Source organism: Engraulis encrasicolus, chromosome 17 (genome assembly GCF_034702125.1).
Source record: "Engraulis encrasicolus isolate BLACKSEA-1 chromosome 17, IST_EnEncr_1.0, whole genome shotgun sequence".
NCBI lineage: Eukaryota > Metazoa > Chordata > Actinopteri > Clupeiformes > Engraulidae > Engraulis > Engraulis encrasicolus.
Window position 1 is genome coordinate 7194577 of NC_085873.1, and position 15000 is coordinate 7209576.

General features: G+C 45.8%; 1 protein-coding gene across 1 annotated transcript in view; it reads right to left on the minus strand.

Annotated features, from left to right (window-relative positions):
- wnt3 (wingless-type MMTV integration site family, member 3) overlaps nucleotides 1–15000 on the minus strand; it is a 58514-nt gene that overhangs the window by 3632 nt on the left and 39882 nt on the right. The window contains exons 2-3 of the mRNA XM_063221113.1: nucleotides 14669–14910; nucleotides 2979–3244 (exon numbers count right to left, since the gene is read on the minus strand). Of these exons, the coding sequence (XP_063077183.1) occupies nucleotides 2979–3244; nucleotides 14669–14910 (508 nt within the window). The remainder of the gene's footprint in view (nucleotides 1–2978; nucleotides 3245–14668; nucleotides 14911–15000) is intronic.

Sequence of the window (15000 nt, forward strand, 5' to 3'; positions counted from 1 at the left end):
TCTCTCTCGACACTGACGCACACACACACACGCACATGCGCACACACGCACGCACACACCTAAGCCTTAACAAACCCCAGTGACTCTCCAAATCCCATCACCCCAGCCCACATCACATCACCCTGTTCCACCTCACAACACCACATCATGCCCCTGCCCGCCCACACACACACCTCACACCATTTTCGGCTATTTCTTTTCTTGCACACACGCACACGCGCACACACACACACACACACACACACACACACACACACACACACACACCTCATGACCTCACACACGTACATGGTAGGTTTGTTACGGAAGCTGGAAAGGATGCAAGCTATGAGCGGCATGAGAAACCAGGCCCTTTCAGCCGGTGGTAATTGCCCCCTCATTTAAAATGAAATGCTTGGTTTTTTTTCAGCATTTTTAAAGGTGTGACACACAGACACGCACGGATGCACGCACACTTTTGCACACACACACACACACACACACACACACACACACACACACACACACACACACACACACACACACACACACACACACACACACACACACACACACACACACACACACACACACACTGTATACACACAAGCAATTCCTGCAAGTTTTGTGAGGTGCAGTGAGCAAGTGGCAGCCCCCTTCATGAAAGACAGGAGGAAGAAAGAAAGAGAAAAGGAAGGAAAAGAAAAGTATAAACAATAATGTGTTATTGTCCATTGTTTCATTAAGGTTAATGATGCAGTGTTATCACACTGAAGGTGCACTGTGCAGGATTGTGGCCAGAGTAGGCATTGCAGCTATGCTGCTTGTTGAAAATGCTCTGCCTATGACCAAGTTTGATCTTTTCATGAATATTTATTAAGCAATAGACTAATATTTACTAGTATGACCAAAGTGCAAGACATTTTGCAGCTAAAAATGTCTATTCCTGGAAATTTAAAATGGCTCACATGGAGAAGACCCCCTGTTTCATGTATGAGACGCACACGTTTCCAAGTCATAACGAATACTTAGAATTTGTTGATGGTGGTTAGTTAGTATTTGTCAAAAAGGTAACATTTGTGAATGGGCAGCATGAATTCTGGAAGTAGACTACTAAAAATATTCCACAGTGTACCTTTAAGCTTGGCATGACAGATGGCAAGACAGATGGCTTTTTCTTCTTTTTGTCTTTTTCTTGCTACGCTGCCTTGTTTGAGATTGCATTAGTGCGCAGTTGAAGGTTTAACTACCATATAATAACTAATAATAACACACCTCTCTGCCATCACCCATCAGGTTTAGACAAGGAAGTGACACCAAAAATGTGATGAAAATAAAAAATAAAATAAAATTTTAAAAAGATGATAAATGGGACATTATTGCCCACGGGTCCTTTACCTGAAATACAAAGATCTTAAATTGACTCTTTACCCTGTTAAAACACTGTGTTATAAATTTGTTGTTACCAGAATGGCAATGGCTGAGTCGTAGTGCATTACTAAATGCACTGTGTTATGTCATAGTAGAGTAATACTATGGTAATTAACCTTTCAATGACTATTACAGCGTGCCTCAGATGGTACAGTGTGCATTAAGGGGCTACGTGTTCAATTAGGTATACATGCGCGCACATCAGTGGCACAGGTGCCGGACAAAACAAAGCATGCAAATAAATCACTGAGAGCATTAACAGTGTTGCGGACTTCTATCATTTATTTCGGCTACGTGTTCAATTACCACTGCAATTTTTACTAGGATTTACCATATGTTTTAGCTGCGGTGTTAAAGTTTGCCCACGTTAGCCTTCACTGGATTTGAATGATGTTTGGAATGTGCAATAAATTAATATAGGGACAAATAAAAAGAATAATTTGAAAAAATAAACAAGATTTATGGGACCTACTAGTCATCTTAAGAGCTGGCTTCATCTCCTGTGAGGTCATACTTAGTTTGAACCGCAGTTTTCCTCACTGGCAACGCAAGCCTATCCTTGCTTCAATTATGTGTCTTAATCCCTGGTTTCAGGTGTAGGCCAAGCAGCTATGATGTCTCCACAGGCTATGCATACCAGTGTCACAAGCCCAGCATGGCTGCTCACCCATGTGTGTCAGCAGGCACATAGATCATGCCTGAACGTCAAATACATTTCAAATCCCTTTTTTTGCATTCACATTCTTGAGGTTTGCCTCTCCTAAACGTTGTTTTCTGCTTGGACAGTTTGTTTTTGTGTGTGCGCTTTTGAAATAATGATTGATTGATTTCCTTAAATACCATTTTTAATGACTAACATTCATGTTTTCAATGTTGTTAAACGATGACGTCTTTGTCTTTTGTGTTGGTATCATTCTAGCTCGCGAATGGATTTTCTGCCTTGAATGTTGACTTACATACAACCATCTGCATGCACGTGTCTGCTTAGAAGCTGTTTATATGTGTATATTTTTGAAAACGCATTGGTTTTGGCCTCCCTTAAGCTTTATAATGCTCGTGTCAAATCTCAATACTTTTATTTTTATCCACATGCCATATTAACATGTAAACGGATAAAATAATATTCGCATTTAAAAAATTCTATGTACGTGTAACCAGCACCAACATGTAGTGCAATGTATTTCGAGTTGTCTTACCATCCGTCTGGATGGATGAAAGTGTCTGTGTGGTACCTGAGGTGTTGCTGCACAGTCTGGCACTTCAACCTGCCACCTCCTAGTCAACGCTCCAGTTCGGGCATGGGACTTCGAGTTGAAGGGCCAGTCCGCTAGCGTAGCGCTGCTGATACTGTATGAGGCTTCGCGAGGGAGGTTTACATACGTTTCATGCCACACTCTGCTAGTCGGCATCAGTTACATCTGCTAAATGTAACGTAATATATTTATTTTGTCTTACCATCCGTCTGCATGGATGAACGAAAATGTCTGCTAAATGTAATGTAAGTAATATATTTCATGTTGTTGTGTCTGCTAAATGTAATGTAAGTAATATATCTTGTGTTGTCTTACCGAACGTCCAGCTTCGTTGTTGTGTCGGTTCATGGCTGAGCGCGCATCCGGCCGGTTTTCTCGGGCGTCGGCGAACTCCCGCGACACCAGCACCCCGAACTCGGCGTCCTCGCTGCAGCCGCCCCACTTCCACCCCTCCCCCGGCGGGCCCTTGTGGTGGGCGTCGCAGCCACACATGGTGGACGTGCCTTCTGCACAAGAACGCGTCACCGCGTACGCCACTCCGGCCGACGCAATCGCATGGACGAACGCCGACTCCCTCGTGGCTAGAGGAAGAGGTGGAGAGAGAGAGAGAGAGAGAGAGAGAGAGAGAGAGAGAGAGAGAGAGAGAAAGACATGCAGATAGACAGAGAAAGAAATAAAGACAGAAAGAAGGACATTTAACAATCTATTACATCAATGTCACCAGTTCAAACAAGTTACAGTCAAGTGATTAAAAGCATACATTTAGCATAAGAGAGAGATAGAGATAGAGAGAAAGAAAGAAAAAATCTATGTGAGAACAAGCCTATCTGTTGCCTCAGAATAGGAACACATTCAGATGTGGTGACGGCATTGTCCCACTACCGTATGTTACACTTTTACAGATTTAACCGCATAAAAACCCATCTTAACGATACGATGACACGACTACTTCACAGTGACATAAAGCTCTGTCGCCCACAGCCGCCTCGCACATAAAAGAGGGCCGAAAAAAAGACGAGAAATGGAGAGTCTTCTTTGCTTGCTCGCCTGCCTCCTTCATTCTCTTTATCTCTTTCTTTTCTTTCTCTTGCTCTTTGTCCGTCGCTCTCTTTCTCGTTTCTGCCCGAGCTCTCTCCATGTGCTTCGCTGTGCTGTGTTTGCTTTGCAACGGCATATACCTTCAGGGGAGGGGTATCGCTTTTCCCTGATGAGTTTTGGAACCAGTGATCGTGTGCTGCGGTGTAACTGAGCACGTTTGGCTGCCTCTCTCCACACACACTCGCCACCTCGGCCCTGTTTAGCGATGTCCCCCTACCCCCCCATGTACGCACACACACGCGCGCACACACACCAATCGCTTGTTGGCCCTGTCACGAGCTGTGTGTGTGTGTGCGTGCGTGCGTGTGCGTGTGCGTGCGTGCGTGCGTGCGTGCATGCGCGTGCGTGTGTGTGTGTGTGTTGGGAGATGCACAGCAGTCTTCTCTTGGGGATTGTGTTTCAGGAATGTTACACTTTCTTTTCTTTCCCTCCTCCTCTGTCTCTCTTTTCATGTCTTTCTCTTTCTCTCTCCCCTCTTTCTCTCTTTCCCTCTCGCACCTTTCCCCTCCCTCCTCAAAAGCCCCCTTAGGCCACTTTCGAACACCAGCAGCGAGTGTGTGTGTGTGTGTGTGTGTGTGTTTGTGTGTGTGTGTGTTTGTGTGTGTGTGTGTGTGTGTGTGTGTGTGTGTGTGTGTGTGTGTGTGTGCGCGTCTGCGTGTGTGCGCACTTGTGTGTGGGTGTGTGTGTGTGTGCATGTCAGTGTGCTTGCCCTTGTCTGGAGGCATGTGTTGAGAGATGGTATTACGCCTGCTTTGAACGCGACAGAGTATTATGTAACCGGACACCATTGTTTCTCAATCACTGCACACTTACTCACAGCACTCGCTTGCCTCTGTGCGCTACTCTAGGCTACCCCATTGCCATCGCCATCGCCATCCCCATCCCACGCCATCTCTCTCTGCTGCCTGAAGGAAGCGTGTGTGTGTGTGTGTGTGTGTGTGTGTGTGTGTGTGTGTGTGTGTGTGTGTGTGTGTGTGTGTATGTTTGTGTGTGTGTGTGTGTGTGTGTGTGTGTGTGTGTGTGTGTGTGTGTGTGTGTGTGTGTGTGTGTGTGTGTGTGTCTTTCTCAACACCCTCCTAAGGCTCCCCAACGCCCCCTGGGAGGCTGTACAGCCCACGTTGAGAAAGGCTACCATAGTGGCACTGCCAGTACCGGCAACTTGAAGATGCTGGTTACACTTATGTGGATATTTTTTAAAATGCATTTGTGCATTCGTGCAAATAGATTTTTTTTATCGATTTACGTGTGAACAAGATGTGTATGAAAATAAAAACTGATACAAATACTTTTTACCCCCCTAAATTGGATATTTGTAAACCCAGAGTTTTGGAATACGCATTCTAAAACTCTGCCTATGTGTAAACGAAGGCCAAAAAATCTCTACACTAAACAGGTTCAAAGTTGTCCAGCTTCTGTTTGTGGGTTATTTGCTCGGGAAAGGTATTGCTTTTGAAAGGTAATACTTGTGAAACTTTTCTAGAAGCATACAGATCTTGAGAAACGCTGCTACTGAAATGTACCTGCAATATCATAATATCTACGGTCCAAACTAACCAACTGTGACATGAGTCAAGTTACTTGTGACCTAGATGACCCAACAAACATCTACGTTGTCATGGTTTGCTTACAGCTAGATTTGTTTAGGGTATAGATCTGCCTTTTGAAAGATGGAGAGAAATATCCTGTTTTTTTGTTGTTTTTTTTAAAAAGTAGAATCACCTCTATCTGTCTATCTATCCCTCCATCCATCCATCCATCCATATAGCCATCCCTTTTTTTCTCTTAAGGCCCTTTTGATTCTCCTTTTTTCTCTTATGTTGTCTTCTACACTCGCCTCCAAAAGAGTTGTCGCCTACCAATCTGTTTGGAATAACAGCTAATAAACTGACTTTCAATTAATCACTTGGCTTCAGAAGTCACTCATATGAACGCTACAACCCTCTCGAATGAAAATGAATGAACAAAAATAAATTTCATGCACCAACGAAAGATTGACCCTTTAATGAACACAGACAGGGCAGATTTTGACAAGACAAAAGTTGTGTCGCCTATCGAACATAATGTGAAAATGAGCAGATAAGTCACTTCAAAACACTTCAAATACGCAGATCGGGTGTCATACTTAATCACTGATTCACTCACACCTCTCCAGAAAATCAGCTTTGGCCTTAGGTGTATGTTTAGGGTCATTGTAATCCTGGAAAGCAACACAATGAAAATCAATGGAGTTCAATGAGAGGTGGTGACATATTTGCTATTCGTAGAGCAATACATTTTTAACTTCATGATGTAATCAATGATAAAAGCCCTCACACACCAGCAGCATGCATGCAGCTCCACATAAGAGCTGTATCCCTCCCATGTTTGACTTTAGGCACCATGTATTTATTCCAAATTCTTCACCTTTAACACCAAAGAAGTCTCTCCCACTGCCCTGTCTCAAAAAAGCCAACCAAGAGTATGTCAAGCCTAATTCTGACAAAAATGAAGTCTAATGGGACTCATACTCTGAAGTCAAGATCCCAAGATCAACCATTTTAGAACTGATAGCATCAAAACTATATGGTGTTGGAGATGAAGAATATGAAAAAAGAGAAATGGTGCATAAAGTGAAACATGGTACAGATACAGCTCTTATGAGGAGCTGCATGCATGCTGCAGGTGTTTGAGGGCTTTTAACATTGATTAAATCATGAAGTTAAACATGTATTGCTCTACGAATAGCGAATATGTCACCATCTCTCATTGAACTCCATTGATTTTCATTGTGTTGCTTTCCATGATTACAATGACCCTAAACATACACCTAAGGCTAAAGTTGATTTTCTGGAGAGGTGAGAGTGATTCAGTGATTAAGTATGACACCCAATCTGCGTATTTGAAGTGTTTTGAAGTGACTTATCTGCTCATTTTCACATTATGTTCGATAGGCGACAAAACTTTTGTCTTGTCAAAATCTGCCTGTCTGTGTTCAATAAAGGGTCAATCTTTCGTTGGTGCATGAAATTTATTTTTGTACATACATTGTCATTCGGGAGGGTTGTAGCTTTCATATGAGTGACTTTTGAAGCCAAGTGATTAATTGAAAGTCAGGTTATTAGCTGTTATTCCAAACAGATGGATAGGCGACAACTCTTTTTGAGGCGAGTGTATAGAAAGATCTTCTGTGTTCACTAGCTGACGTAATAGCTCAGCTGATGACATGCCTGTGAAATTTGAGACGCAAACACACGTATGCATTCACACACCCACAAGCACAGACGCACGCACGCAAGGACGCACAGATCCACACAAGTGTGTGCGCATGCGCATGTGCTCGCACACACACACACACACACACACACACACGCACACACACACACACACACACACACACACACACACACACACACACACACACACACACACACACACACACACACACACACACACACACACACAGACACACTGCCTTGGCAGGCTTTGATATGTGTCACCCAATCCTCTTTCAGGCTACCATCATGTTAACGATGGGAACTTCTACATAAAGTGTGTGTGTGTGTGTGTGTGTGTGTGTGTGTGTGTGTGTGTGTGTGTGTGTGTGTGTGTGTGTGTGTGTGTGTGTGTGTGTGTGTGTGTGTGTGTGTGTGTGTGTGTGTGTGTGTGTCTAGAGCAGATATAACAGTCCAAGCCAGAGACATGATATCGACCTCAACTATTTGTTTTGCTGTGTGTGTGTGTGTGTGCGTGTGTGTGTGTGTGTGTGTGTGTGTGTGTGTGTGTGTGTGTGTGTGTGTGTGTGTGTGTGTGTGTGTGTGTGTCTCTGTGTGTGTGTGTGTGTGTGTGTGTGTGTGTGTGTGTGTGTGTGTGTGTGTGTGTGTGTGTGTGTGTGTGTGTGTGTGTGTGTGTGTGTGTGTGTGTGTGTGTGTGTTTTCTCTCCTCTCTCCGCACTTCTCATTTTTGTCTAATTGTGTCCCGGGGGAGCTGTGGGAAAAATAAAACCAAAGTACATACACTCACCCACATGCACAGACACATTGTCAACTGAAATGCAATTAAAGTACATACTCTGTATCATGCACGCACACACACACACACACACACACGCACACACACACACACACACACACACACACACACACACACACATACAAACAAACACGGACACACGCAGGCCCGCCCACGCACGCATGCGCGCACACGAACATGCACACACACACAGTTCTTTACGAGTTTGTATGTGTTGGAAGAGCACCTTTAGCTGTGAATGAAACTAGGGGAAGACGCAGAGGGCAATGATCACCCACTACAGAGGAGAGGGGGCTACAGTAGAAGAAAGGAATCCACTCCTGCCCTCAGGTCCCGCATCCCATTCCCCACACTAGCTGTCTTCCAGTGGTGTCAAAAATAAAAGTAAATGCATGGAGTAGGAACAATACTCGCACACGATACTATAGAGCTGTTCCACCAGTTACTCCATTTTACCCAATGAGGTAGATAGATTGTGTTATTACATTTTTCAAAGATATTTTTTGGTCTTCTGCGACTTAAAGGTACACTGTGCAGGAAATGGTCAAAAAAGGTACTGCAGCTATGCTGCTCATTGAAACTGGGTTGCCTATTGCCAAATTTGATCTTTTCATGAAAGTTTACTACGTAATTAAGTTGTATTTTCTAGTATGGCCCAAGTACAGTCATTTTTTACAGCTAAAAATGGCTATTTCTGGAAATTAAAAATGGCGGACCATGGATAAGATCCCCTTTTTCACGTATGAAAAGTGCTATTTTTCCAGTCATAATGAATACTTAGAATTTGATGGTGGTGGTAAGTATTCATGAAAAAGGTAACATTAGTGAATGGGTAGCATGGCTTCTGGAAATGCACAACTAAAAATCTCACACAGTGTCCCTTTAATTGTTGTGACAGGACAGTTGAGAGAGACAGGAAAGGAGTTGGGAGAGAGAGGTGGGGAGGGTCGGCAAGAGACCCGGGCCGGAATTGAACGCGGGTCAGCCACGTAGCAGTCAAGTGCCCTACCATCTACGGTACCACGGTAGGGCCAGGCTGTGTTATTAGTGAGAAACGCTAAAAACCCAACAAGAAGCCACAACAAATTTGATACAACCAGTGCAGTCAGCTGATCATATGACAAGTACACAGGTCTGCTGTTTACTGGGATAAGTTGGACTACTTGTGTTGGAAGGAACCAGGTTCTTTTTTTTCCTTTCACTTTTGACATCTCTGCTGTTTTCAGGCCAACCAGAAGCATGCCAGCGGCTCTAGTTCTCGCCCCAGCTACTGTATACAATATCTAAAGTTCTTACTAGTGAACTGCTCACAGTCAGAGGCGCATCTTGCCACCAGGCAAGGCAGGCAGCCGCTTGGGGCCCCCTAGCCCCTAGGTAGTGGACAACAGCCCACACTTTACCACAGTAGTGGGGATTTTGGTTCAAATGTTATTATTATTTTGCATTTGCGCTTGGGGCCCCATCTGATCCTAGAATCGCCTCTGCTCACAGTTATAGCACATGAGCCCTTGTGACCTAACCTGACTCTTCCCAGCTGGTATGTTTCATCTTTGTCTTCACGATACCATCTGGGCATCCCCCACAAACGACATCCTTGCATGTGATTGGAGATAAACAATCTGTATTTCATCTTTAATGATGTGCCACTTCAGCCACTCACATTGAACTCGACCCATGATGCAGCTGAGAATGCCAGCCATATCGCCGCCCATCTATGGAAAATCCCACGCCTGATTGGCTCATTCGTTCGATTCTGACTTTCATATGTCTCAGATGGTTGCGTGAGGACACCGGAACACCTTTGCGGACAGTTTGGCAAAACACAGCCAAGCACACACACACAGACACACACACACACACAAACGCACACAAACGCACACACACACACACACACACACACACACACACACACACACACACACACACACACACACACACACACACACACACACACACACACACACACACACGTGCGCGCACACACACACACACACACACACACACACACACACACACACACACACACACACACACACACACACACACACACACACACACACACACACACACACACACACTCAGCAGTTTATGTGTCTCTAGAAAGCAAGAGGACATCCCTGTCCTCAGTCCCTAGCAGAGTTGTATTAAGTACAGTAGAAGTACTCTCACAGGTGTAATTACAACACTAGTGGTATATCACATGGTCTCAACTTTGCAATATCATACCACTAGTGTTGTAATTACATGTGTAATTGTAGGGCTACTTCTTATGTATACAACTCTGGGGTGTATTTCTCAAAACCATAGTGGCTAACTACATTAGCTTCTTTGTTGTTTGTACTGCAATTTCCCATCAACAACTACCAAAGTTGCTAACTGGCTAAACAACTATGGTTTTGAGGTCCATTAAGTCCCCAGTCCCCAGTCCCAGGTCCACAGTCCCCAGGCCCCAGGCCCATGGGCTGGCAGTCCCAGCAGGGTTGGCCTCCACCACCTCCACCACCACAACAGGGGCCTGTGAGCCTCCTGGTGCCCCTGTGAGGGGAGCTCTGGCGGGTGGCCAACGGGCCGGGGGTGCCTCTCTGCCTCTCCTTGCTACCTGCTGTGCCCATATGAATCCGCCTTTTGTCTGCCCGGTGTCACACTGTATTACGCACACAAAGGGGCAGCCCTGCACCCCCAGCCAGCTCCAGCCAGCTCTCCCTAAGAACCCCAACGCAACACAACACAACACAACATAGCGCACACACATATACACACATGCACAGATACACGCACGCACGCACGCAAACGCTCACGCAAACGCTCACGCAAACACGAAAAAAAATCACACACATACACACAAACACACACACTGATCACACCAGAGCTTAAGGCTGGCACTCCCCAAAGGAACCATGCACCCCCCCTGCACATACCCCCCCCCCCCCACACACACACTGTCTCATCTCTCCTCATCCATCCTTACACCCCCGTTCCAAGGTCTTCTCCTGCTGTCACACACACACACACACACACACACACACACACACACACACACACACACACACACACACACACACACACACACACACACACACACACACACACACACACACACACACACACACACACACACACACACACACACACACACACACACACACAATTTGGCTAACATTGCTTTGTGAGGATGATCAGGCGCATCCAAACATGGCTTTTCCCCGAAAATACCCACCCCCACCTCCCCTCTCTCATCCCCTCTGACTCAAACCAAGAACCACAAAAAGGCCCCTCAGACGCCCTCTGTACCCCCTTGGATCCCAAAACCCCTACACCCCCTCACCCCTCTGCCCTGCGTCCTGTCTTCTCTCCATTCCCTTCTCTCCCTCGTTGCACGTGATGCATGTTCTTTCTCCGTCCATCTCTCACTCTGTTTCTCTCAATTTCTCTCTCTTTTTAATGTCTTTCTTTCTCTCTCCCTATCTCTCTCTTTGAAAGGTGGGCAAAGCAAAAGCAGAAGTGCATTTATTATGTATACGTAGGCCTACAACATTAGCACATGGTATTACATAGTCGGTTACACCTGTTAGTCCATTGTTCATAATGAGATTTAGATGTTGTTGTTACTGAAAAAAACAAAAAACCTTGAAAGAAAACGACCAAATTTGATAAAAAAAACCACAGCAGAATCAGGTACAGTCAATCCATTATACGCTGCTTTCTGTTTGCTGCCTTCTAGCAATTTTTTTCTGACTAGTGCAGAAACAGTCAATCAAACAATAGGCCAACATAGAGTACCTACTACGAAAGTGCCCTTACGTACATTTATCTAAGCCTCTCACAAGAAGGCGTCTGTTTGGTTACAGCTGAGTTCAACAGAGTCATGGACTCTTGACATAGACGTATAGAATATGGGGTCCGTTGCATTATCCAAACTCCTGTCCTCGACTTGTGCTTGTGCCTTGCGCCTTGCGCTTCACTGACACCCTACCTTCGTGGAGAAAAGAAAGTTTCTCCACCATCAGCATAGGCAAAAATTTGGGGGACTTTCCCCCATTCAACATTCCGATCGCAAATGAGGAAAATGACCTTTGAATTGAGCTTTTGCCAGATTCATTTTCTGTCGTCTTGTGACCTCATCACGAGGCCACGAGCACAAGGGAGGACGGGAGATTACATATTGAAACCAACCAACCCATGTTTTACATGCCTGTGCCCTTCATCATGACAGCCATTGTTTCCACCATCTTAAGGAGCCCAGGTGGCCCTGGGGTGCATGTTGCTGTCTGCCCAAGACAGGACCTAAGACTCCTCTCCTCTCTCGTGTCTCTCTCCCCAGTCTCTCTGTCTGTCTGTCTGTCTGTCTGTCTGTCTGTCTGTCTGTCTGTCTGTCTGTCTCTCTCTCTCTCTCTCTCTCACCCTTGTCCCTTGGCTTCCCCCTTCTCCTCTCTTCTCCTCTCTTCTCCTCTCCCCTCCTCTCGGCACCTTGTCTGCTTCGCCTCGCCATAGAGAAGAGGTTTCTGGAGCTTCCCTTTCAGCCCTGTTTCCATGCCCGAGTCAAAAGGGCGTGTGAATGGGCCGTCCGTGGGAGACGCCGAGCCCAGGGACACACAGAGAGATGCCTCTCGCTGGCCCTCATGCACAGTATGGGGTTGGGTTCAACTCAGCCTCCAACCACCACCCTCCTCCGTCCTCCATCCCCCTTCAGCACCCCCCTCCCCCAAACCCTCTTTTCTTTTCTTTTGCTTGTAATCTTGTTTGGCCTTCTGTATCCCTCCTTTTCTCTAGATTTTTCGTTCTCTCTCTCTCTCTCTCTCTCTCTCTCTGTCTCTCTCTCTCTCTCTCTCTCTCTCTCTCTCTCTGTCTCTCTCTCTCTTTCTCTATCCTTGTCTGTCTTTCTCCTCATCTGTTGGTCTCATCCTCTCTTGTCCGTTTTCCCCTCACTCATTCATATTCTCTGTCTTTCTCCAACAAGTTCATTCTATCTGCCTTTTTTTCTTTCTTTCGTTCTTTCTTTCTTCTGTCTGTTACTGCCCCCTTTCTGTCTTTCTTTCTATCATTTTCTTTCTTGGTCTCTCTCTCACACTCTCTCTTGCAATTTCTGTTGCACTATTCATTCATTCGCTTCCTTCCCCTCTCTCTCATTCTGTCTCCCTCCCTTCCTCTTGCTCTTTTCGTAGTCTTTGCTGCTGGTTTCTGTTCTGTTGGTTCTTCCTTGACCTGAAGTCCAATTCTGTGCTGATCTGCCCTCCCTTAGCTGGCCACCAAATCCCATTTCTAGGGAAAGAATACAAGAGAGAGAGACAAACGCATGTTTCGCATGTCGTCTGAATTAAGTGCAAAAAGATAGGCCAGCCTATTTAACTAGCGTCATCTCAGTCTCCGCTCTGCCATCATTCGGTGGAATTCAGCGCACTGAAATTTGGAACGCTCCTTAATTAACTACACAGCATTTATTCTCCGCTCACCTGTCTCCAGTCAGAAATGTTATTTTTCGCTCGCACCCACTTCCTCCCTGTTCGCCTCCCTTCCACCACTGTTCGATCGATTCGTCAGGAGTCTTGCCCTAGCTTCCTCCCAGTTCACCTTGCTCCATTGCTCTCTGATCATCTTCCACTGGGGGGTGTCCGCTCAGAGTTCGCTCATATCTGTGGGCACAGATACTGCCGGAGCTCTCAGTGGCGCCCCGTTCTCCCGAGCTCGAGAATGTATATGTATGTATGAATGTATGTATTACTGCATAGACATTTCTCGCCCGTGGAAGTACTTCAGCACCACGGCCAGCGATCTTGCCCAATACGCCGTGTAATCTAGCTCAGCATCTTGAGTACAGTCAGAGAGAGTAGATAACAGCGAGGTTTCGCTGGCCCATTGTTTCCGGGTTCTACTGTCGCAAGGGGGAGGGGGGGAAATCCCCCTTTAGGCAGACCTAAGGACTGTTCTATTCATTGTAGGAGTATTATGACACGCACCTTTAGGCAGACCGGAACCTGATCACGTTAGGTGCCCATAGAAACCTATTATGTTGGCATATCTCTATATATTTAAAGAATCCCTGGTACAGTGGTCCATGCGGACCCTGTGAAGCACTTAGATAATTTCCTGCGAGAGCGGCAGGATCACAAGAAGTCCATTCCCCAGCGAGAACGAAGATGTATGCATACATGCTTAATCCAAATTTCAGATAGTGAACTAATGAAAGAAGAGATAGAGAGAGAGAGAGAGAGAGAGAGAGAGAGAGAGAGAGAGAGAGAGAGAGAGAGAGAGAGAGAGAGAGAGAGAGAGAGAGAGAGAGAGAGAGAGAGAGAGAACCACCTTAAACATGTTCATTCAGCACTTCTCTCCTTCATCAAACGTGTGTGTGCGTGCTTGCGTGCGTGCGTGTGCCCTAACTGACACACCTTTGTCCAGCATAGGTACGAAGCAAGATTCGAACCAGCAACTTTCTGATACATCCCAAGACCAACTACCCTATCCATTCGGCCACCACAGTCCCACAACTTCTCCACAACTGGTCTGAAGATGACCAGGTTTGTCGCCATGTTAGTGCTGCTGAGACAATATCACCACTACTGAATGGCAGTGTATGCCATAATGCTTCTATGAAACGTCATGGAGCCCACATTTGGAGAGACATTTTGAAACATCAACGTCTCAACCACAGTTCCCTACAAAGTCTCACCTTCAAAAACATCAAAAATTAGTTGTTATTTTGGGGTATTTCAGGCCTCATTTATCATGTAAATATACATATAGTTTAGTGAGCTAATTGTTTGTTTTATATGTGCACTGTGTAATAGACTATTTGTAGTAGTTCATATCCAGATTTAATGCTGCCCATTCACAAATGTTACCTTTTTCACAAAAAAAAGCTTGCCACCACCATCGAATTCCAATGACCAAATCTTTTGCCTCACCTTTGTCCAGCACGGGTCCGAAGATGGCCAGGTTGTTCTTGATGGTGGTGCAGTTCCACCGCCGGCCCCTGAACTGGTGCTGGCACTCGGTGATGCCCAGCTTGACCCCCTCCGCCACGCTGGGCATGATCTCCATGTAGTTGCGGCAGAAGCGCAGCTGCTTGGGCACCAGGCCGGGGATGGAGCTGCAGAGGATGGGCTGGGAGCCCAGCGACGAGTACTGCTGCCCCAGCGCCAGAGACCTGCAGAGGAGGAGCACAGGGGGGTGGAGAGGATATTATTGGTTGTGTTATTGTCCCAGACAGACAGACAGACAGACAGACAGACAGACA